Here is a 23,963-nt window from a genome sequence, read left to right as displayed (position 1 = left end):
AAAGCGATGTGTGTGTGTGTGCGTGCGTGCATGCTTGTGTGTGTGTGTGTGTGCGTGCGTGCGTGCGTGCAAGCGTGCGTGTGTGTGTCTGTGCGGGCGTGCTTGTGTGTGTGCGTGCGTCGAGCATTTGTGTGTGTGCGTGTGTGTCTGTGCATGTATGTCTGTGTGTTAGTAAATGTGTTCGCGCAGGCACTTGCAGTATAAAGAGACATGGATTGATTAGAGGAGGAGAGCATAAACTAAATTAGTTGTGGACTCACATGACCTGCTCAGTAGTTACATGTAATGAAGGGTTAAGGGCTGCACTCACTCACCCATTCACTCTCTCACTATCAAGAGGGCTTCACTCACAGTCGTGATTTGCTATAACAATTTGTTATAGCAAATTATGATTTGAATAAAGCTTTGTTGTTTTCTCTGTGCTCATTTACAGAATAATGTTCTATAGAACCACTTAAAATGTTTTCACAGACATCTAGCAATAAAACATCCATTGTACCCTAATTAATGTTGTTATTATAACAGATGTGGTTTGAGGTTAAGTGATTTGAAATTATTACCACAGTGTTTGCCACAGTATTTGTAGTTGCTTTGTTACTTTAGAAGGCATTGAAAAAAAAACATTAAAAAGACTAACATTTAATTAAATCTAGTTGAATCAAAGGGAAACATAGAGAAACGTGGGTAGGCTAAAGAATTTGCCCGTTCTTCGGAGTTTTATAAAACAAGATTTCTTGAGGAGCCATTGTTCAATTGTAGCACATATTTTTCTTGAATAAAAACATAGTTACTCAGTGAAAACCGTAGATATTTTATTTTACCTGATCGACTTCACAATAATTTTACCTCAGGCATTGGAACAGGCATTACTTTAGAGAGTCTTTCCTTGGTCCTCAGCGGGGTCTTGAACGTGGCATCAAACGTCCACAATCATGGCGGCATAGAACCTGTTTCTGCCGGGACTCTGTCATGATTTCGCGTTAAATTGTCAAGTATCGTCAACGTTTGCATTGGTCAGCTTTATAGTTACTTTAAAATGTTTTAGTATTTCGTTGACTTACATTTCATTCCAGAAATGGCGGCATGGGCAGGCTTTTCTGACGAAGAGTTGCGGAAAATACAACTGAAAGGTGAGCCCACACAACTGGGTTGTCCGGTAAAGTTTCTTTGCCGTGGTACTGACCTTTACTTTTACTGCATTTACACTTTAATGTTAGTGATACTAAATACCTAGTTTCACTTCTACCTTACTGTTACTTTATATAGCATTAGCGAACATTATGTGTTTGAAATGTCACAGATGTGTAGATGTTAAGACTTCCTAAATTGGCTAGGTGTCTAAGTCCATTTACCAGTGTAAATCAGCCATTTCATTGTTAGATTAAGCTTAAATAGATAACATTTACAGGAGACAATGACTTAGTCTGTAAGTAAGGCACTTTATAGGAGCTGTCCATATAGATGCATTTATTGATTGCCATGTAGCCCCCGTAAAACACCTTATGTTTTGCTGGAATTTTCACCCGCAGATCAGTCGGTGTCAGCCCCAGGGCTTGGACGGGGACGCAAACCGACTTCTACCAACCGGAGTCGGCAGCAGTTGCAGCGAGAGAGAGCACTCAAACTCACCGCTCAAATGAGCAGCGAGACGTTACAACCCGAGCAGAAGCTCACCAAGCCCCATTTGACTTCTCCCAGTCCTCCCGCGCCTACAATACCGACTGCTGTTGACACCGGAAAGGACGAGTCCGTGACTGCAAAGCTGGATGCGGTAAACAACCATGATCCTGAGACGTCGATTGACGTTAAACCGCCGGCTAATGAGCTGGATAAACAGGAAGTGGAATTGTTAGTAAGTCTTTTATACTGCAGTTAAATTGTCACGCACCTATGGCACATGTTAGTTAGGTTTAAGTTAGTTGTTTGTAAGTTAGGTTTAAGTTCTTTGTATTGATAGTCATACATGCGTGCCGATATTACTTTTGATTGCTTTTGGGGCTGTAATTGTAGGGTCAGCAGTCTGACCTGAATCTGTGTTATTGGTTCTCATAAATACTGTGTACAGTTGTTGTTTTTTTTCTTCTGTCTCAGGAGGGAGAAAACTCGTCTGGAGAAACTGCAGCAAGATCAGCGGATTATGGAAGAGAAGAATAAGCAGAAGAAGGCTCTGCTTTACAAAACCATTGCAGAAAAGTATGGTCAACCAGTGTGATAAACTAAGAATGTAAATTGACGTAGTGGCATAGTGCATGGTCTGTAAGGCCTTTGAGCAAATGTACCGATATGACGTGTTCAAGGTCGGTTCCATGTCCTTCCTATGGAAAATCACTGCACATATCGTTCATCCTCAGTACAGTTAATACAAATAAAGTTAACATTGATAACAAGGGCACATTATTAGAGATGGGAATGGTTCACAACTTGACCTCGCAAGTCGCGAGTCTCTCATGTCTATCATTGAAAAATGCATGTGACAAAAATCCGTAGAAATGCACTAGCTGGAGAAGTCCAAGTCAATTCATAAAAAATGTCATACTCCCAGCACCTTATTGTCTTCATCCACCTCCCTCACTGTCTCTTGTTTCCTGTTTTGTTCGTGCAGATCCAAGCAGACGCAGGCCGAAGCAGTGAAACTGAAACGCATTCAGAAGGGGCTGCAAGCACTGGATGACTCGGTGTCCAATGACATCGGCATCCTCCGCAAGCTGATTGAGCAGGCCAGCCTGGACTACTCCACTGCATGGTACAGCCCTTCACTCAACATAAGACAAGGAGTTAACCAAATTACATCACACACCAGTCATTGGGCATCTGCAGCTGACCCATAACAGAACCTCAAAGATCATGAAAATCTCAGAGCGCTAGAGGCCAACCATATCCTGATTGTCAGACCCAAGGCAACCACAGAGCACTAAACAATAACAAAGTACCATGTTGTCATCAGCCCATGTGTTAGCCCATCAGCCCATGTCGCAGCTGGGGAAAGATTTCAGTTCTCTGCATCCAATAGCTGTGTTGACTTTTGATTCCAGAAACTCAGACCGTAGGCTAATGACAGGGATGTTATGGGGGTTTTTTTAGGGGAAGGACAGAGGGCACTTTTTAGGGCACTTACCCTCAGGAACACTTTTTTTTTTAGGCAATGCAGTGTTATTTGTGGAATGTGGAATGTCAACCGTAGCTGCCCTCTCGGGCTATAACCCACCAATCCACCTGGCCACGGTCTCCACCCAGACATATCTGAGGTGGTGACATGTAGGCAAGTGGCCGTCCTGACATTAGGGAGCATTTTTGACTCCTCATCATTTGTGGTGTTTTGGGTTTTTGCAGATGTACTTATGTTCTTGGCTGTGCAGGTCCTTTAGACAGTTGGGCACTGTGGAATTCTCTGTGGCAACCCCAAGCAGTTGTGTTTGCACTGTAATTATGTGTGATGGGATTGGCAGGCCACTGCAGATGAAGGATGGCAATATGGTCTTGGTGGAGGTGAATCACCCATACATGACCTTTGCTGTGGTGCTGGTGTTTTTTTTTTTTTTGTCATTCGCTGGTTCATGGCTCTAACTTTACAATGGTCAGGCACAACTTCTGTTGCTTTGCTCCTGAGATACACTGCCCCCTGCAGTTTGACATTGCAACTGCACTAAGAGTACCTCATAATATACCATAGGATAAGCAGTAAAACTTTATCTCTGCTTTTGTTTGCAGAGCCTACTGTTAAAGAGATAGTTGCAAACAATCAGTAATGACCCTGAGATCTTCTGACATTTTGTATAGTGAGGAGTCATAGCAGTATAAAGAGTTGCAGCTAATGCACGTGAATTAGTTATTGGTCATGAATTATGTAATAGTGGTTGGTTTCACTGTTGACTATTATTGTGAACTTCACCTTTAATTCTCTGTCACCCCTCCAGGAAGCGCTTTGAGCGTGCAGAGGCGGAGTACGTGGCGGCGAAGCTGTCACTTCACCACCGCACCGAGGCCAAGGAGCAGCTTACAGAGCACCTGTGTGCCATCATCCAACAGAACGAGCTGCGGAAAGCCGCCAAGCTGGAGGAGCTCATGCAGCAGCTAGAACTCAGTGATGACCTGGAGACCCCTCAGCCCCCTGGGGAGGACGAGCCCAGCGGCGCCCAATCAGGGGTCCACTCCCCCCAAGGCCCTGCACCGCCATTGGGCAACGACTCCCCCACCACACCAGGAGAGCAAGGCAGTAAACAGAACTGTCTTGATGCAGCCCCAGCCCCAGCGAGTGAGGAAAACCTCCAGACAACTGACCCAGTGACTACTGAAACTCCCTCAATCCCACAGAACGCCCAGGTCTCCCTGTCTTAAGACTTAAGACTTTTAAGCAAATAAGATTTGTATTTTTACTGATCATGTGAGGAAGAGAACAAAGGCTAGTGTGTATTGGGAGTGTACTAACTCCTTGTGTACTGACAACAGTGGTTGGGCTGTTTCCCTGATCACAGGAGGTCTGGGGAAGATGGCTGTATAATGGCAAAGCCTGTCCTGACCCATCAGCTCAATGGAACCAGAGCCCTCTTTGTAGCTGCACTACGACTATGAGCGTGTGGTGATCCATTTCTGGCCCCATCTGTTCATAGATTCACAACTGTTTAGTCATCTCTGACTCTAAAGCTATACACTAAAGAGAATGTGATTTTCTAGGTCACATACCCTTTCATGGCAAAGAATGCCATGGCTTTCATATTAAGTGCTGCGTATGACATCATCATAGTGCACCAGCCGCCCTACATATGTTTGTGTCAGACTGCTGCTGTCAGCTCGGTGATCCACTCAATTTGTCGTTCCCTGGCAGTTTTAAGCAAGGAGCAATAAGAAATCAGGGGCATTGACTGTCTCAGAGTTTAGACCATGCAGGTAACATGAGAACAGAAATGTAAATTAGGTTAGTAATGTAAATTGCATAATGGAACACAAAAAATCTCCTCGGAAAAATACTCTGGCAGTGTTGAAAAAAAAGGTGTTTCCATTTCAGATATATTATACTATGGACACAACAACTATTTGTTAACCAAAGAGATATACAGTACAAGGGAGAGGTGTGCAATGCTTTTTAAAATGTATTTTAGTTTTTTTAAAGTTTAGATTTTTTTCTACATATATGTGTATTCGCACAGGGACCACACTAGCCTGTCCATTGCATGTGCGATTGGTGAAAACCAGACTCGCCGTGAGATTGGTGTCCCGTTGGGCCGTACTCCGTCTGTCCTGCGGTAAGGTGATCTGCCTGCATCAGGAGGCCCTCTGGATGTGGGCTGTGTATTGATGGGCCCTAGTGGTCTTCCTTTTTACTCAATTTACTCACGGACGTCTGCGAAGCGAAGTGGTTTCTCTAGACACCACACTGTTCGCCTCTGTTGGAGACCCAAAGGGGTGTACTGCCTTTCCTGTCAGTTCTCTCCTGAACACAAACTTTGCTGCACTTACAATGGGCCTAACTGACTTAGTCTTTATTTACGATGGTGTATTTAAGTGGAGTTGGGATTTTTTTTTTTTACTGGTGGTTTTTGTGTGGGTCCTGTTTGGTCTGGACTTAATCTTTGTTTTATTGGTCTATATAGTCTGTTGGTTGTGTCTTCAAATTATGGCCTAAAAGAATTAGGTCTACCTGTAATCTAGTCTATTTTATTTAAACAAATTTGTACAGCCTGGGCCCAAATGGATTTTCAAATAGTTGACCCTTTTATATAAAGTGACACTCGTGGGGGCTTTTTGGTTAGATTGTTTATAATACAGCAAACAGCTTTATTGTAGCTTTGATGTTTAACATAATTTAACATGGAATAGCACAATTTCCAACTTGAGACAAAATATTTAAAGAGGTTGTCTTAGCTTCTCAATTTCACTATAGGCTACCGACTGTATGATTGTTTAAGGTGCTGTCGTCCGGGCAGTCCGCTGGACAGCTCACATGGCGGTTCAAAGCAACTTTAAGAGCGTTGTAAGTGTTCCTCAAACCGGCCCTGATTTTTTTACTGCCGCCTGGTCCCATCTGGTCGTCTGCATGCGGCAGCGCAATAAACTCAACTCATTTAATTAGTCGCTGCAAGCGGCCGCAAGTGTCCCCTCTGCCAGACAACCTCCACGCGCTTCCAAGGTCACAAAGAAATGGGCGACGTTTGTTTCTCTGCCCGTAAATTAGGTTGTGCCTGACTTTCTACTTCTATAGTCTTTGTATTTATATGTATATCCTTTGGACGTGGGATCTGAAATATGAAAGTATAGTCCATATGGGAAATTGTTTTGTGTTTGATCAAAATGTTAACATTGCAGTAAGAAATAAAGGAATAAATCTGCCCAAATAAATGAATAATTTCATATTTATATGTTTGTGTATGATGTTGTATATGAACGGATATTTGTCTTATTGCCAATATTCTGCGGCCACTAATGTAGTTTTATACAATACATTTTTCCATCTAAGGTAAGCTCTGTCAAGTGATGCATCGCCGCTGTGAAGTTAGCCTCTGAAGTCGGTTAATTTCCTTTCAAAAACGGACTGCACCGGGAGCTGACGTAACGCTACGTATATTGGGGTCTCTGTAATGAAGCCGGCATCCATTCCCCAACAGAAACAGCCCTGACACAAATAAGGCCTAAATGTGCACGGTGAGATAAAGTGAAGCTGAGCCGGCCTAACATCAGAAAGCAAGGGTTTCGAGACTCCGTGCGCTGATTTATGTGCAGTCGGTCTCTCCGGACAGGTTGAAAAAGCCCTGGTAACCCGAGAGGCCAAGAAAAAAAGGGCGAGATCAACTTTTACTGGAAATCTCTGCCATCTGGCACGGCATTAGTTACTGAATTGTGACCTCGGCGCAGGTTGTGTACTGAATTATTATAATTGGATAAGCATAAATCGTTAATGATTACGCATACGGTCGGCGTTAGCGAATTTAACCATGGGGTAAAACTAACCATAGGGTGTGTGTTCGGACGATGGTTGGATAAGCTACTATTATTTGTGAGCTCCTTCCTGAGAATATGCCTGTGATCCGTTTTTTGTCAATTGCCACGGGGTCAAATCACTGCTTTCCTTAAAGTTTTCAAAACAACTTCTCATTTGTTTGCTCCCCAGAGAGCATTTCAAGCCATGTCTAATATGTCTCAACTAACGAGGGAAAAAACCCTCTATTCACAAATTCATTGGTCGCTATGAGAAGGGCAAAATTTCGGATGTAGAATTATATCCGTGATAGGCCATCTAATCCTTGTTTCATATTTTTTACATTGAAAAAAATCGGGCAGTAAGGTTATTATTTCACAACTAGAATAATGAATAGAGAGAAGATACTTTTCCGATTATTGTGTTGCACAAAATAATTTTAATATAGGCAATAGGCCTTATTTTGTGATTTACTGATTTAATCCAAACTGATAGGCTACCTCAGATATGTGCTTTAGAGTAAAGACGCAAAGGTTATTAGAGAAATCTTGGAAAGCCAAACAATGTCGTCTGTTCGCTGGCATAGCTACCTAAGCCAATCATGTTTTTTATTTGTTATTATTATTATTATTTTTTCTCACCATTAATGAATAAGCTAGAAGATAGGAACCGCTTCTTTAGGTAAGACATAAGAATGTTCCCAGCAGCAGCCATCAGTTGCTGCCGTCTGGCTGCTGCCGGTGTCGGCTCTGCTGTCCACTGAACCCTGGTGCTGACTGGAGTAGCACGCTGGCCCCTGTCCACTTCCATTTCCCTAATTAGTATTAAATGGCCCCTGTGTGTCGACTCTCCACATCCTACGCGGAAACCCATCCGCTATGGCTCCACCCGCCCGTGCGCCCCTGATTAGGACGACTGGGGAATTTCAGGCGTGTGACTTGTTGAACTGCTAATCGTCGCGTCTAGGAATAACAGACAAGTGATTGCATTTCATTAAGGCTGTGCCCTCGAGAAATTGAATTCCATCGCGTTCAAAGGACGCGAGCCCCTTGCAGTCTGCTGAACTTCTAACAAATCAGATACATTTGAAGACATGTAACGTAGTGTGTTTTCGACGCCCATTTTTTCTGTTAAACGTTTAAAATGTTAAAGTTGGGTCTATTACTCCCTAAAACCAAAGTGTCTTTTCAAGCAGTAAGGGTTCCGGTCAGTCCGCTTGTTTGGCAATCCGTTTATTCCATGTACAACGCTTGTGTCTCTAAACTGCAGCTATCAAACCCTTGCAGTGTTCCGACAGTTGCAGCGGTGGCCTGCAGTGGATTAAACGACACTTGGGTTTACAATGCTGAGTGTGTGAAATTAATTAAGCTCACTGATTAGGGCGCTCTGGAGGCGACAGCAGGGCGTGCGTCATCACAAACAAAAACAGACTGCCGCTTCTGTTGTGCTGTCTGTGGTAGCTCAGCTCTGCGCCTGAGAATGAACTGTATAGGGGCAAAAATAGATCTTAATGGAAACATTGTGCAGACTATTTGTAGCTTGAATAAAGATGGGGGGGGGGGGGGGTACGTTTGTGCTCAGGGTTCGTTTAGACTATTCCGGATTTACTAAGCTTACCTTTCTGTGAATACCTTATATTTAAGATTGTTTGCACCACAGGATTTCCATAAAATGATTTAGTGTGGATCAAGGGTTTAGATTTCTTAAAAGCGGTTCGAAATATTTATGTTAATGGTTGGCCGAAATTAAAATAATCCACTTACAATGCATTTTGTTAAACAAAAAGGTATAGGCTTCACAACATTCGCTAGGTGAGCTGTCTCTTGTAGGCTTATTGGCAAAAGTAAATTTACAATTCACATTTGCCAAATTGACTCCAACAGGGGAGCTGTGACTTCCAGTTAGGAGCTGAGAGCAGAAAAATAGATAGAAATGATTGATGCTGGTATAGCATTCACAGCACAAGAGTATGAAGTTTTGTATATGCTCACCAAACCTGCTAAATACGAAATTGGGTTGCTATTAGAGTTCGGATGCAAAAGGTTGCATTAAGACGCACCAAATAGCTGGTTTCAGAATGACCAATTTAATCGATCCCCTCCTTGATGGCAACAGGTTAGGCCTATTTGAGGAAGTTGAATAGGGTACATGTTATTCGTTCATTGTGGCTTAACAAGATGTTAAACCTAGAATTAGTTGAATACATAGTTAAAACACTGCCATATCCCATAATCCTTTCTTTTTTCCCCAGTGCTAAATTGGCCAGGTTAATCTTAATTGAAGATAATGTGTGTGTACTTAATAAGTATCACTTTTATTTATTTCTGAAGCCTAATTACAAAAAATGATGATAATACTATTACTAATAATGATATACTATAATCATCATCATCATCAGAACAATGTGTATTGTTATTGCTATTGTTATAGTTGTTATTTTTATTATCCACAATGGAATCAGTGGTGAAAATTGGATGGAGTGAAAACATATAAATAGTTTACCCAATGATAAATATGTCACGGGCGTGTCGGCTGTACTAATGTTTTAAATCTCTGTCGTTCGCACCAGAGGGTTCTTAAAGCTTGTTGACGAAATAAAATGCCACGTTTATGATGAGCCAAGGGAAAGTCCAGGTCAGACACAGAGATGATTGACGTCCAATGAGCTTATTTGAGGTTCCATGCGCCTCGCACAAACGAAGAGCGAAATTCCTTCTCATAGCTATACAGAGGCTCAAAAATGAAATGAGCTCGGGCCCTTGGGTAACTCTCTCTCTCTATTTCATTCTTTCTCTCTCACTGGCACCGAGGCAAGAGCGTAGGCAGAAGAGAGGGAATGCGGAGGGAAAACTAATGATGAAAAAAAAACTCCCTCCATCCCAACAGCGCCTTAATTAAATACATGGAAAGAACGAAAGCAGCACATCTGGTTTCAATCCGCTTCCCTTTGATGGCATCAAGTGTTCTTTTCCCAGATCAGGAGGCTGGAAGCGAGGGGATGTCTGTGCAGGGGAACACATGGACCCCTGCCCCTCCTCTCCCTGCGTCTCGCTTGTCAAAGCCCCCCGTTCAGGACGCGCACACGGCTCTGACGTTCAGAAGAGCCCCTCTTCCAAGTTAGCGCTCCGTACCAAACCCCGGCTCTAACAAATCACTTTTATGTTTGTCAGATAACGACTTGTTTACAGTTAGAATGACTGAGAGAAAAAAAGAAAAAAGGTTAACAATGTTTGGCATGGATTTTATTGAGTGCCGTGGGGCAAAAAAAAAAACCTCACATAGCAACAGATCTGACATCACTTATTTCCCCTGAAGATATTGATTGCCCATTGTTTTGGTGGGTTGAGACTTACCCGATGCCCACTGGTTTCATGACAAACTGTATGACCAGTATAGAAGTAATGTTACAGTAAAAGTTGAGCCTATAGGGAGCTGTCTCACCAATTTAAGATTACTATTGTTTTACACTACTAGCTTCCTCTAAAGACAGTGTAGTGAAATAGTCACCCTGTCCGAATAGCACAACATTATTTCTAATTAATAATGATAACGTACAAGCTATAAAGTAAGATTTTTCTAACGCCGGAGAATCATTTATAATAATATACTTGAACAGAATAGTACCTATGTGTGTAGTTTGGTGTGGTAGCCTTATTGGTTTCAGTGTCCAGTGCTCACGAGGATAGACTTTCTGACCTTGTGGGTTGCGTTCCGGTGGGGGAATGGAGTGGATAGGGTGATGTTATTGTGTGTACACGGCAGTGGTAAGGGGTGGATGGAGAAAAAGAGAGGAGAAAGGGAGTCTGTGTAACGTCAGATACAGCACAAAGGCTTTGCCACGTAATTATGGGCCCCTATTAGGTCGATCTCCCCTCCCAGGGGTCTCTATTTCTCATTTAGACTCTCGCGCGGGCCTCCGCAGCGTGCCAGCGAGCGCCTCGTTTGAAGTACCAGAGAGAGAGAGGGAGAGGGAAAGGGAGAGAGCGAGAGAGAGAGCGTTTAGTGATCAGCGGCAGAGAGAGTCAGTCAGCGTGCCCGCGTCTCCTCTCCACTGAACTTCCCTCACATGCATGCGCATCTGTTAGACATCAGAACTTTCGCAAAAACCACGTTCAGTCACTATCGTGAGTCAACGGCGGCTGGGGTCTTCGGTAGAGCCAGGTGCTGGACTTTTGTAGAACTTTTCGCTGGTGAATTGTACTTCGGCTGTGGCTGTGTTTGTGAATGTGTGAGGGTCTGGTTGTCTGTCTGTTTGGGGTAAAGAGAGAGCGTGTGTGTGAGTGTGTGTTTATGTACATGGATGGACGCCCGCGCACTCACGAAACCTCAGATGAACGCCTAACTGGGGCAGAGATGAGCCTGGTCTGACCGTGGAGTTGAGCTGAAGATCGTCACAAGGTCGCCTACGCTGAAAAAACATCTCCTTGACTGGATGCTTACAGCGTTTTAGCTCCGCTTGGCAACGGAGGGAAAGGAGATTTCGACTGTCGGGTTGGAGGCGCCGTGGGTGTTGTTTTTTTCTTCCTTGTATGCAAGAAACAATTTGGCTCGGCTGTTATTATTGCGCCATTTTTTTGTCTGTATCCTATTTGCGTCATGACTTCTAGCTATGCACATGTAATGGACAGACAAGCATCGATATCTAGCAGGCTGGAGAGTCCGATTACTGCCAATCTGGAAAACCTGCAGGCTAAAAAGAACTTCTCGGTGAGCCACCTGCTGGATCTGGAGGAGGCAGGGGAGATGGTCGGCACCCAGACTGAGGACGGCGTCGGTGAGGCGGGCAGGAGTATGCTGGAGTCTCCGGGCCTGACCAGCGGCAGCGACACGACGCAGCAGGAGAGTAAGTGCAAAGTGTACGCTTCTTCCAGGGTGTGTTCACTCGGTTCTACGGCGCACTCACTCGGGACTGAGTCGTGATTAACACCTAAATGCAGAAACGGATTGGCACATTATCGCGGTCGTAGGTTATGTCAATAACCAGGCAATGCAAAGGCTCCGAATTTATGAACTGCCCAGGAAAATATCGAACGAATGACGCTCCCCTAAAGGATTACTCCGTGCCCCGCTGAGATTTTGGGTTAGCTGACTCGTAGGCGCGCTTCACTGTTGCAGTTGTTCGTTTGATATAGAACCTTCTGCCCGTGGTTTAATCTGGGAAATTGAGGACAGTGACAGGCAAAACGTCACATTCACTTGGTGCTTAATTAGAACTGTCTCTAGACGCAGGCTGTGTTGATACAAACGTGGCTGGAGAAAATCCTCCGTGACTCGGAGCAATCCATCAGTTCTGAAGCCCGTTCTAAAAGGCCATTAATTTGCCATTAACACTTTGAAGTTACTGATATACAGCTGCGTTAGTGGACATGGTCAGCAGGACGCAAATCAAGCCGAACAATAATAAATCAGACAATCCCGAAATATGATGCACATTGTAGTGTTAACACGAAAAGTGGCTTGAGCGAAATACTATTTAACAGAGCCCTTGGAGAACCGTTGGATCCACCCCAGCAAAAACAAAATAACCCTGCTCTACTCGAGGGTGACTGCGTGTTTTAGAGCATAAATAAACGCTTAAAATCCACAGAGGAACGCTCTCACTCACAGGTTAATGGGAGGGGTTGACAGAGACGCTGGGTTTAATGACTGTTATTGTTATTTTTAAGCTAAATCAGAGTGATAGGGAGACGTAGGTGCCGGAAGGAAAACGGGCTAGGGCCCTGTCGTAAATCCGTGGCTTGTTCACTTGTCAAACAATTTCAAAATACTTAAACACAATAATTTGTCATAATTATGTGTCCGTGGAACATACGGCTACAATTACTGCATCAGTTGGCCAAATTATATTACATCTACCTATCAGTCTTTTAATGCCCTTCCATTTCCATTTATCGAGTTATAACGTCTACTGATACATTTTTTTCTAAATTATTTATTTTTTCGAAAAAGTGTCTGTAAAGTGTAAACATGTGAATATTAAATTTGAAAAGCTGTGTCTCCATTCAAATGGTGCATGTTCACCCGCTCGTTGTCACTTTTTGGACTTTATTTTCCTTCCAAAAGTCACCTCGAAAATGTACTGCTGTTTTTCTGATATCCTGTTCAGTGGTTCAGTGTGCTAGTCCAGCCCTATGCAGCCCCTTTTCGCCGTTAAGATTTTAGAATGCTGTGCCCAGCATTCAGAGTTAAGACTTCATTGGTCTTGAGCTTGACAAATGAAAATAATACAAATATAACATTTATTTTTAGCACTTTTGCCAAGTAGCCTACTTATTCCTTTCCCTGCCATATATTATAACTGTAAAAATCTCAGTTGTATTTCATTAGATTTACAAATAAACCGGAGTGGTAATGTCCGAATTTTGATAGATAGGAATCACCAATTCATCCCTTTTCTCGGTTCAGTATGTAGTCCATAGCCTACCTGAAGGCCACGGCGATTACGGTAGGTCGCATAGGCCTACTGATAGGCCTAAGTATGCTGCTGTTACAGACATTGGCACTGCAGATAATGTCAGGATAACCTGATTTATTTTCTTTTGTAGCCTATGAGTCTAAGCTATATTATTAAGTAAGCTAACTCATTATCATCTGAATTAATATGTGTTGAATATTGAATTCGTTTTTTATTTGAGAACGCTGGACCTGTCTAAATCTGGGGTAGGTTTCCCCAGCTTTTTACATTAATGTTTCGAGGTGTTTCCCAGAACGTCGTTAGCTATTAGGTATTCGCCAAGATATTTGATAAGGTTTGTCTAAACCACTAGGCAATAGGCCTACCTTAACACAATTGTCATAGAAAACACACGTTTTAGAGATTACATGTTGTGTAAGTGACTGGACGTGTGCACCGACTGTGGTGGAAGACCATGCGTGTTGAATAGCAGTTTGTGCTCCATATACAAATAAAAAACATTGGTATAAATGAATTAATGACTTTGAAACCCTTGCGACTACAAATCGACCACATCTATCAACAGCCGTCCTTATTCGGGAACTTTCATTGAATCTTGCATAATGTTGTTTATTGATGTTCTTATTTAATAATGACCACCTGCGAGTCCTGCCCATCAGACACCTCACGCATGCTCATACCTACGTGAATGAAAGGCACAGATAGCAGACACCTGTATTCAGAGTCTAAAGGCTACGTATAAGGTTTCTCTTCGACGAAAAGAGAGAGATGGGAGATGAGAGAGATTAGATGGTTTGGGAAACAGGCGTAGGAAAGTATAAAACTTTTCTAAGGTATACCTTTCAAGTCTAGTTAAATGCTAAGAAACACCGTTATCAGGACGCTCAGCCCCGATCGTTTATCACAATTTTTTGTGGGCTAAACCCTAGTGAAACACTGGAGAGACTGAGCTTGTCAAGAAGGTTAGTGGCAAGTGAAAGGCCTTAGGAAAAAAAGGAAAAGATCAGGGGCATTTCCATGCTGGTAAAATGGAGAAGTGGGGCATATCCTAAGTAGGCGATTTTTTAAATAGTAAGCCTAACACTCACAATTACGTTGAAGTCCGTTAGTCCAATGATTGCCTCTTATTTCGGAGAGTTACCAAATATTGATAATGTATGTAAAAGCAACGACCTGTACTAAAATAGCCACAAGCGTTTAGATTTGAAACTGAAGTGATACAAATATCACTCACAGCAGTCACTGCATGGCGATCAGCTGTTAGATTTCTGCATCAAACAAGACCGTGGCTTTAGTTTACAAGTGTCAGGGGAGCCACTGAGAAAAAACACAGGTGATTGTAAAGAAACAAAAATGTAAGCAGTTTATGAGGCTGCGCACGTCAAATGACCCAAGAAACTGCCCCGCTATCAAACTAGGCCATCTGATGGTGTCTCTGTCGTGGATTAGGCGTCTTTGAACTTTTGACAAGATGGAGTAGGCTATGCTCGCAGGCCATGCATGCAGAGGGCGAAATTTGGATAAATCTTTCTTAGAGTAGGAAGGAATCCTTGCTAGTTTCACACGTCTTTTGCCCTTTGTTTTAGCAGAATGTGGCCAAATGTCATCACAGGGTTGTTTCAAACCCTTAGATCCTATGCTGGCAAAATAATGGCAGTAAAGATTGAGAATGTTCTCATACGATGGCCTATTCTCGCGCCTCGCTTTTTGCTTAATTATATTTTAAGTATTCTAATATTTTTTTTATGGTGATTTGTCATTTTTGTCTAATATATATATATATATATATACAGTAGGCCTACCAGTCAAAAGTTTGGACACACCGTCTCATTTTAAGAAGTTTTTTCTACATGGTAGATAACACTTTTTTTGTTTAATACATCATTCCATATGTGTTCTTTCGTAGTTTAAATGTCTTCAGTATTAATCTTCAATGTAGAAAATAATAAAAGTAAAGAAAACACTTCTAATTAAAAATAAAGGTGTGTCCAAACTTTTGACTGGTACTGTATATATATATGTATCTATTCATATGCCCTGTAAATAAATTCTCTATTTAGGCATTAATATGTTAATTACAATTGTCGGTTCCTCTCAGACAATTTGTTTTGATTTAATAGGCTGTACAGAAATAAAAGCAAATTAACAGTAACAAACGGGATTTCGACATGATGTCTTAATTATTTATAATGTTATATACCCACATGTTATAGCCTATTAGTAGGCTATGTAGGTTCTTCCATGAAAAAGTACATAAACTCTCCAGAATTATCTACATTTAGTGAATATTCTTTAAGTCCAATGTTGTGCATCAAATACATTGGTTTATTGTTTTCCAAATTATTTTATTACATCGCCATAATAACATGCAATTAAGCACTGTAGAGGTTTTGGTTTAATGGAGCAGGGATTGAACTAATACGTTTTATTTTACCACCAAAATGACCCTGCAAAATGTCGTTTGTGTCTGAATATCTATTTAGCTGTAAAACGAACTCGTAAACAACTCTGTCAGATATCAACCTCCCAAAGCGACACCATAAATTACCAGCATACGACTCTGCCAGTTTGAAATTACGTCAGATGCCTCGTAATTAACTAAAACACCAATTGGAGGCCTTAAACTGTGTTTGTGTGGTTTGCAAATAGGGATTATTTAAACCTGGTGCACCGCACTGAATACAAACATGACAACACGTTGCAACACGTCTGCCTACTCTGTTCTAAGAGATGTAGACAGTGAAGAGGGACTTAAAGTGACATTTTCGAACATGATCCTCTAATGCACCGTAAAAGCTGTTTATTTACTCGACATATGAGAGTTTTAGATGTACCCATGTTCCAACGTATCGTTTCCTTTGACAACGGATGAACAAACAAACAGCCATCTCCGGAAGTCACTTTGTGATATTCTATCGTGTATGTGTAACCTATGCGTGTTCATTTTTAACACCCGAGCAAGGCCGGGTCAAATGTTATCTGAATGAAATCAAACCAACCCTGGGGATTGTAGTCTATATCAAACACAACAGAGGTATGTGTTGGAGAAGGAGCAGGGGTGCTGACATAGGATAAGCTGACATTGTTTTGCAATTTTAAATCAGAAGTTCTGACATATTCGCTCTGTCCCTCCATCTCTCTCTGTCTGTGCGTGTGTATACCTTATCTGTATATGTGTATATGTTTGTACGCATGCACATTATATGTGTGTATCCCTTGCATGTGTATTTAATGCTCATGTGCATGTATAGGCTACATATGATGTGTTAGCATGTATATGATATTATGTTTATATATGTTGATATGTGTGTGTCTTTTTTGTATCTGTGTACTGTTTGTGTGTACATCAATATCTTTGTGAATGCCACTATGTGTGTATGTCTTACTTATCTGTGTGTGCACGTGTGTGTTTTGCGCTTGTGTGTGTGTGTGTGTATCTCAGACGAGCAGTTGAACGCGGAAGAGAAGAAGAAGAGGAAGCAGCGCCGGAACAGGACCACCTTCAACAGCAGCCAACTGCAGGCCCTGGAGCGCGTGTTTGAGCGCACACACTACCCCGATGCCTTTGTCAGGGAGGACCTGGCGCGCAGGGTCAACCTCACCGAAGCCAGAGTACAGGTGAGCCCGCATTTGAGAATCTCTCTCTCTCTCTCTCTCTCTCTCTCTGTGTGTGTGTGTGTGTGTGTGTGTGTCTGTGTTTGTGTGTGTGTGTGCATGCAAGCATACACATGCAGGTCTGCGTTAGCTTCAGGTGAACTGTGAGGTAGACATTTGTGCCATTTATGACACTATTTTTTTACTATTTGGTGCTTTTTAAAGGTGTGTGTGGGTGTTTGTGTGTATTCGCATGTGTGTGTGTGTGTGTGTGTGTGTGTGTGTGTGTGTATGTATTTGTGTGTGACTGTTTAGTTTAAGGATGTAGATATGGATTCGGTATTTAAAGGACCATTTCCCTGGTTTAAGGGTTGTTTACCCATAAGTAAGTGGTGGCTAAACTGCTTTTGTTAATTCCCAGCCGTCACACCCACATTCAAACACACACACACACACACAGATAATGTTTATTTTCCTAATGTGTAAGTTCTGCAGTCAGCAAACCTTAATAATTTTACAAGGCATGTAAAGACATTGATAAACACACTCAGATACATAATAGCAGTTAGGCCACACATGAAGTATCTCTACAGAAAGACACAGATTAGGTATTTTTTTAGATCAAAGACAAATACAGAGAGGAACAACTGAGAGACAAAAATTACAGCAAAAATGTGATAGTTCTGATGGAGGAATAAAGTGGTAAGTGAAAATAAAGCAGAGAAAAAATAAGTATCCGAATAAATTGGAAAAAATGTAAAAATAGAGGAAGGAATCGTGTGGGTGAGGGAGAGATGGCGAGACAGTGACAGAGAAAGACAGAGGGTGAGAAAAAGAGATGGAGTGAGAGAGAAAGACATGGGGAAGGAGAGAATGCACATCTGTGATTAATGTGTCCCAGAGTCTGAGGCAGGGCAGCTTTGATATAGACTTAGAGCTCATTCCATTATGTGTGTGTGTGTGTGTGTGTGTGTGTGTGTGTGTGTATGATAACTTATGCAGTGCCTGTGGAGACCTTTAATATCCACTTTTATTTCACAGAGCTAAAACATAGCTCTGCATCAGGCACTGCCTCAAGCAGTTTTGGTGTGCTGATGCCTGTGGATAAAACCTGTATGCAAGTTATCCTGAAACAATTGCATTACCCTGTAAGACATTTTGCGATACCCTGTGGTTTTTTGAAAGCTTTCAGCTGTCTATTTTCACTATCTTTTTTTTTTATCTGGGCGCCATATCCAGCTCTGGCCCTTGATTCATGGTGGTGTGTGTATGTGAGAATAGTTTTTTTAGTTTGTTTTTACATCAGCTAAGGTTAAATGCAGTTGTGTTTTACACAAACAGTTTGGATGGTACTTGAAAATTGAAAAAGAAAACCTTTAATCATCACTGACTTTATGATTTCCCCATCTCAGTCAGTGAGCGGAGAGTTATACAAATGGCTAATATGTCAGAGCTGTTTTTCATTGATGGGAATGTGTGTGTGTGTGTTTGTATGTGTGTATAGTTTCATTGGAACACCAAAATGTGATGTGAAGAAACGCTTTGTTCCAAAGGAACTAGAAAGTGTCTATTTAAGCCATTTTCAGTTGTCCCAAATTCCATGGATAATAATTTGGTAGTAATCATATTGTCATGATTACCTACAGTGACTATAGTTAATTGCTGTTGTGATTTCCTGCTGATCTACAGACGTTCATTCATAAGAGATTGGTCGTATCAGTTAGAGCAAATTTTAGAAGAATAATTTGTACAATTTTGTATATGAGGAATCATATCTGGTTCACTTTTTTAGAAGAAGGGTGCATTTCTCGAATAGAGACGGAGGTCCATGCTGAGCCATGGTGGTACGATGCATCGTTTGCTGAACTACCGACCTACTCTCGCCTGTTTCTCGAAACCGTAGTCGCTACGTCGCAAATCTCCACCTTTGTCGTACCACCATAGTCCCAGCACCGCAGAGGGTAAAATTAGTCATACACATTTATTGAAGCAGCTGATGGAGTACACAATTCAAATCCTGGAGTTCCCATTTGCGCGTCTGTCGATGTTATTAAGGGTTCATTTTTCAATTTATGAAAAGTGAAATTCTTAGTTGGTGGGTGTTTAGGTAGGTAGAATAGAATAGAAAAGCCTTTATCGTCATTGTATTTGCATACAACAAAATTTGGAAGAGAGGGTAGGGAGTCAATCTTGTCAAACGAAAGCAATAAAAACAGCAATCATGTTTCCGATTGATCATTTAAACTATGCTTTTTGAGAAACACCAAATCGCTGAACCACGATTGTAACAATGGAGATTACGACATGGTTACACAACGGTTCTTTTGAGTATTGCACTCCCAGACCAGCTTCTGTCCACTGTAGAATCCTGTTTAGACCTAACTGGGGTGTGATTTATCAGGCTTTGGGCTTATGGTTTCTCAGTGGTGGTCTATGTGGATCTGTTCGTCCTGTCAGGTGTGGTTCCAGAACCGGCGGGCGAAGTTCCGTCGCAACGAGCGGGCCATGCTGGCCAGCAAGAACGCCTCGCTGCTCAAGTCCTACTCGGGTGATGTGACTGCCGTGGAGCAGCCGATTGTGCCACGGCCCGCACCACGGCCAAATGATTACCTGTCCTGGGGCTCAGCCTCTCCCTATAGGTAACCACACACTCACAAAAACACACACACACAGAACCCTTGCCCTGCGGCTTCATTCACCTTTGACCTCTCATCCTTGACCCTTGCCTGGCCTCTGTCATTGCTCCCAGTCACCCCTGCACCCACTGCCTGTTTTCATTTCATTTCCTGCCTGTAGCTCTCTTTTTCTCTCTTTTCTACTCTCTATTTTATCATTCCGTCATCCCTTGCTTCACGGCTATTACGTTGCTGCTTGCATTTGTGTGCCTTACCTTGGCTTGTTAGCCATGCTGTTTTCTCTGCTCTGTTCTTCACTTGACCTGTTTGAGAGAAATTATTCATTCTGCCAAATGTCAGCTTCTTTGAATGGGAGTGAGTGGTTAAGGTGTAGTACTTCTTGTTGCGAATGTGTTAATTACGTGAGTTAAATGGTCATGAAGGGCCATACACATTTCTGTCGACACGTGTCTTCACCACACATATTACACACATGGCTGAAACAGACATCAGTTGGAACGAAATAGATATGCTTAAATCTGGAAATCGGAACAAATTTGGAATGATAAAAGCCACATTTTTTTGTATCTTGCCCTGAGTGGGGAGGACGTCAGTGGCGAGGGCGATGATTGGCCAACAGAAACATGGCTCAGATCTTAGATCTCTGCTGCCTAGCTCTCCATTCCCCCCTCCCAACCCCCCAACCCCCACCCCCTCCACCTCTCCACTCAGCCCCTCACTCTGTCCGTCAGCACGGAGGTTGGGGGGGTGTGGCGGGAGGGGGGTCAAAACCTCCCAGGATGAGGGTGATAATCTGAAAACAAACCATATGAAATCCAGAGCTGACTCCTGGCGTCTCCCAAGCCTTGGTCAGGGGGTCCACACGGACAAAAAGAGAGCGAGAGAGAATGAGAGAGAGAGAGAGAGGGAGAGAGAGAGGAAGAAACAAGATGAGATGAGATGAGATGAGATGAGATGATGGCGTACAAACTGCTGGGCAGGATTTTCTGTGACTCAGGTTTCTGTGACTGTGATATAAGAGTAATCCTTATACAACCTTAGCCGCCCACAACTCCAGGCCTCGGGCCCACAGCCCTGCGCTGTCCCCGTAGTCACGTCAGCACCTCCAGACTGACTGCCACCGTGGTCTTATCCATGTATCCATTAATCTGATGCTTTTACTAAAGCAGCATTTTACAAAATAAATAAGAGCAACTGGCGGAGGCTCCTATCAACATTAAGAACCAGTTATATTCCCACTAAACGAGTCTTCAGCAGACTCAATGTAACTGTGAAGTGTTCCTTAGACATGAATAAGGCAGTAATTATGTACTGATAAAGCATTCATAAAGTATTAATAATGGTTTATATATTCTTAAGCTGGTATCCGAGGCCGGAGGGAGGGCCAATTCGAGTGCCACAGAAAATGCTGCCCACAGAAAGCAAGTACATTTTTTACTTTCCCTACAGTGTGCGTGTGTGTGTGATTGTGTATGTGCTACCACTCTGCATGTGTGTGTCCTGCATTTTGCCATTTATCGCACATTTGTAATACACTGAACATCCATGATGATTGCAAAAGAATAGTACAAGAGTCAATTACAAAAATATGTAGCACATAAAATTGTGCTCCAACTTCTTTAAAACTGGCCAGTTTGGCACACTAGGACAGAGTGTTTTATTGATGTACACTTCATTACTGAGGTATTTTTATTTTGCAAAATAGCTGATATAATTAACTGATACTCTTGGCTTGGATTCCTTTTTTTTCTCTACATTTACAATTTACAATTTGTTGCCATTAATGACAAAAAGAACAAGTATATCTATTTGATCTTTTAGATATTAAAAAAAGTCTGTGGTACATTTTTTTAAATAAAAAAATAAAAGTGGATTGCATTGTAGCATTTCAAAATATGTTGTTGTGTTTTATTTTTATGCATGTTTTTCAAATAATATAAAATGTGGAATTATTTCATTATCGCACCTGTCTGTTAACACCTTTTCCCTCTTCTCATTGTCTGTTCTCTTTCAGCACCATGGCATCATACCCACCCACTTGTGCCAACACCACCTCCTCCGCGGGAGTGAACATGGCCAACAGCATCGCTAACCTGCGCCTCAAGGCCAAGGAGTACAGCCTCAACCAGATGCCGACCGTAAACTGAAGACGACAGAGATAAAGAAAGGGAGGAAAGGAGAGGAGAAGAAAGAAGGAAGAATGGATGGTGGAGAATAGAGAATGGATTCCTTTCCTCTTGTCGCTTTTTTTGTCGCAGGGCTCTGTGTGATTATTAGTGTTGAGATCCAGTCGGACCCCAAGACCCTGCCAACATCATTGGGACTGGTTGCATTTGCAGCACCCCGCTCAAGTCTGTCATCATCATTATCATCATCATCATCACCACCATCACCGTAACCTCCGTCATCTGCGATCACGTTTGGCATTTCTGGGGATAACTTGCTGTTAAAGTGGCTTGAACTGAAATAAGCTGGGGATGTACTCTTTTATGGAAGCAAACCTGCGGAGGACACCTTCGATGCTGTAACCAACCTTTACTAGCTGGTTTAGACCTTATTTTTCAGTTGTTTTTAGTCATTTTTATTTTAAGTTTGATGCTAACGGAACGGGACACTGGAGCACCGCTGTGCTTTGACCACAAACGTTGCCTTTCTCTCGGGCTCCGGAGGAACTGCTATGCGAGACTCTGATAGCGCCCAACATGTCCCATAACACCCTCTCGTCTCAGCGATCTGTGGTTGGGGAATTTGACTCTAGAAGCCTTTTAAATGGAAGGGCTGCGGCTTGACATCTGGACAACAGTGTATAGTTCCTTGCCTATGCCAATTGGAGTATTCCGACTCTTTGAAAGACAAAAAAAGAAACAGTGATAGTAACTTTCTTTCTTTTTTTTTTTTAAACAAAAACTTTTTCTTCTTTTGTATACCACTGGCAAAATGATGTTGACCCAATGGTGTGTGTTATATTTCAGTATACAGGCAACACTTGTGTAACTCCTCTGCTCTTGTTCTTTGTCTTTAAACTGAACCCTATTTTTTTCTACCTTCTTATCATATCTTTTATAACAGAAAATCATATATATTAATAAAACTTTCCAAGCATTTCTAGCAGCAGCCTCTGGGACAATCCCATCTTGCTTTGTTAGGATTTTAGGTGGAACTAATAGGCCTTAACGCATAACACAAGATGTGGCGGGGAGTTCGGTAGATTTCTCTGTGATGCACGTCATCCGAGTGCCTTTGTGTTTTGTTTTGCCATTGTGCCCGTGCAGAAGCTGTTGCTGGCAGCAGTGCTATAAGGCCACGGGCAGCAGTCACAGCTAGTCTCACTCCACCGCAGGGGATTTGTCCTACAAAATCACCATCCTAAGGAATTTATCTCACATGTTTACTTATTGCTACTTCTACAGTTACATCCAACCAGAGGCCTTGGAGGGAAGTATTCAATAATTGTTTTTATTGTGAACTGGTTTATGAGCGCGTCAATGGTGAATAAAAAGGTGGATTAGTCCAATGTTGTATTGGCGTAGAGGAAGGACTGTGGTGTTGGGCAAGTTTAATGGCAGAAATTATCACAATGATTACAACACTTGACTTGCAATATTGATTCTGCTGACTCATATAAAAATATTTGCATACTGGTCAAGTATCCTGTATATTATCCATACTCACATGGAATATTTACAGCAACCCCAAACTCATGTAGACAGGATTCTGAAAGGGTCCATTGTTTTCAAGATTGCGTTTTCAATAATCCTGTTACAGCGTTTAATGTCAATCTGTATTTCTACTCTGTAACACACACAAGCCCATAAGACGGAGATCATCGCAACACACACTATTCCAAGACGTAAATCATCGCAACACACACAAGTCCATAAGGCCGAGATCATCGCAGACACTTTTAGGAGAACACTGCTTTGGATGTTATCCGGAAACTGTCCCATAACCAGAACTTTCATAACATCTTTTTTTATTTTTGTTGTTTTTCCCTCCCTTCATCTCCGGGCCCCTTTATTAAAGAACATGTCTTCCAGCGGTCCTCTTCCAGTCGGTGCCAACTTCAGAGGAGGCAAATATTTTTCTCTGAGCTCCTCACCTGGAGGATTTGCCCTTGTGATGCGTCTCGACCTCCTCGTAGTCGCACGAACGTATCGTGAAAGGCCCAGTGGGGTGCCTGCAGCAGAGCCCATAGTGATCCTGCTCTAGTGCATCTAACTGTGTGAGTTTGGACCATCTCATTTGTCACTGTCGCGATCCGTCACAGACTGTAAAATCACTTTCACGCAATTATCAATCTGCCTCTACAAGTCTTGTGGAAACCCCTGTAAAAAGGAACGTTCTGTGTTTACAAAGCGCTTATTAATGGTTTGTAACAATAAAGTTGTCATTATGGGCAGATCCAGTA

At 42.4% G+C, this 23,963-nt stretch overlaps 2 protein-coding genes across 2 annotated transcripts; both read left to right on the top strand.

The window, feature by feature from the left end:
- The first annotated feature begins 947 nt into the window (after window positions 1-947).
- Window positions 948-6,223, top strand: gorab (golgin, rab6-interacting). The gene is made up of 5 exons (XM_080833736.1): window positions 948-1,130; window positions 1,530-1,848; window positions 2,092-2,193; window positions 2,603-2,743; window positions 3,915-6,223. Exons 1-5 carry the CDS (start codon window positions 1,076-1,078, stop codon window positions 4,333-4,335), a joined length of 1,038 nt encoding a protein of 345 aa, XP_080689862.1. The 5' UTR covers window positions 948-1,075; the 3' UTR covers window positions 4,336-6,223.
- A 5,283-nt stretch (window positions 6,224-11,506) lies between these two features.
- On the top strand, window positions 11,507-21,702 carry prrx1b (paired related homeobox 1b; the record flags this gene model as incomplete). Its single annotated transcript, XM_080832071.1, has 4 exons — window positions 11,507-11,753; window positions 16,768-16,943; window positions 19,377-19,558; window positions 21,570-21,702. The coding sequence occupies 4 exons, from the start codon at window positions 11,507-11,509 to the stop codon at window positions 21,700-21,702; spliced, it is 738 nt and encodes a 245-aa protein (XP_080688197.1).
- Between the last annotated feature and the right edge of the window lie 2,261 nt (window positions 21,703-23,963).

This window comes from Sprattus sprattus, assembly GCF_963457725.1.
Source record: "Sprattus sprattus genome assembly, chromosome: 2".
Classification (NCBI taxonomy): domain Eukaryota; kingdom Metazoa; phylum Chordata; class Actinopteri; order Clupeiformes; family Clupeidae; genus Sprattus; species Sprattus sprattus.
Note: the sequence above shows the minus strand (reverse complement) of the source record. Positions and strands in the feature narration are given on the sequence as shown.

Excerpts from the sequence above, each read along its gene's own strand:
- gorab (XM_080833736.1), top strand. The coding sequence starts at position 1,076 with ATGGCGGCATGGGCAGGCTTTTCTGACGAAGAGTTGCGGAAAATACAA. Across the intron at positions 1,849-2,091 it reads GATAAACAGGAAGTGGAATT|GAGGGAGAAAACTCGTCTGG; the intron begins GTTAGTAAGTCT and ends CTTCTGTCTCAG. Across the intron at positions 2,744-3,914 it reads CTGGACTACTCCACTGCATG|GAAGCGCTTTGAGCGTGCAG; the intron begins GTACAGCCCTTC and ends TCACCCCTCCAG.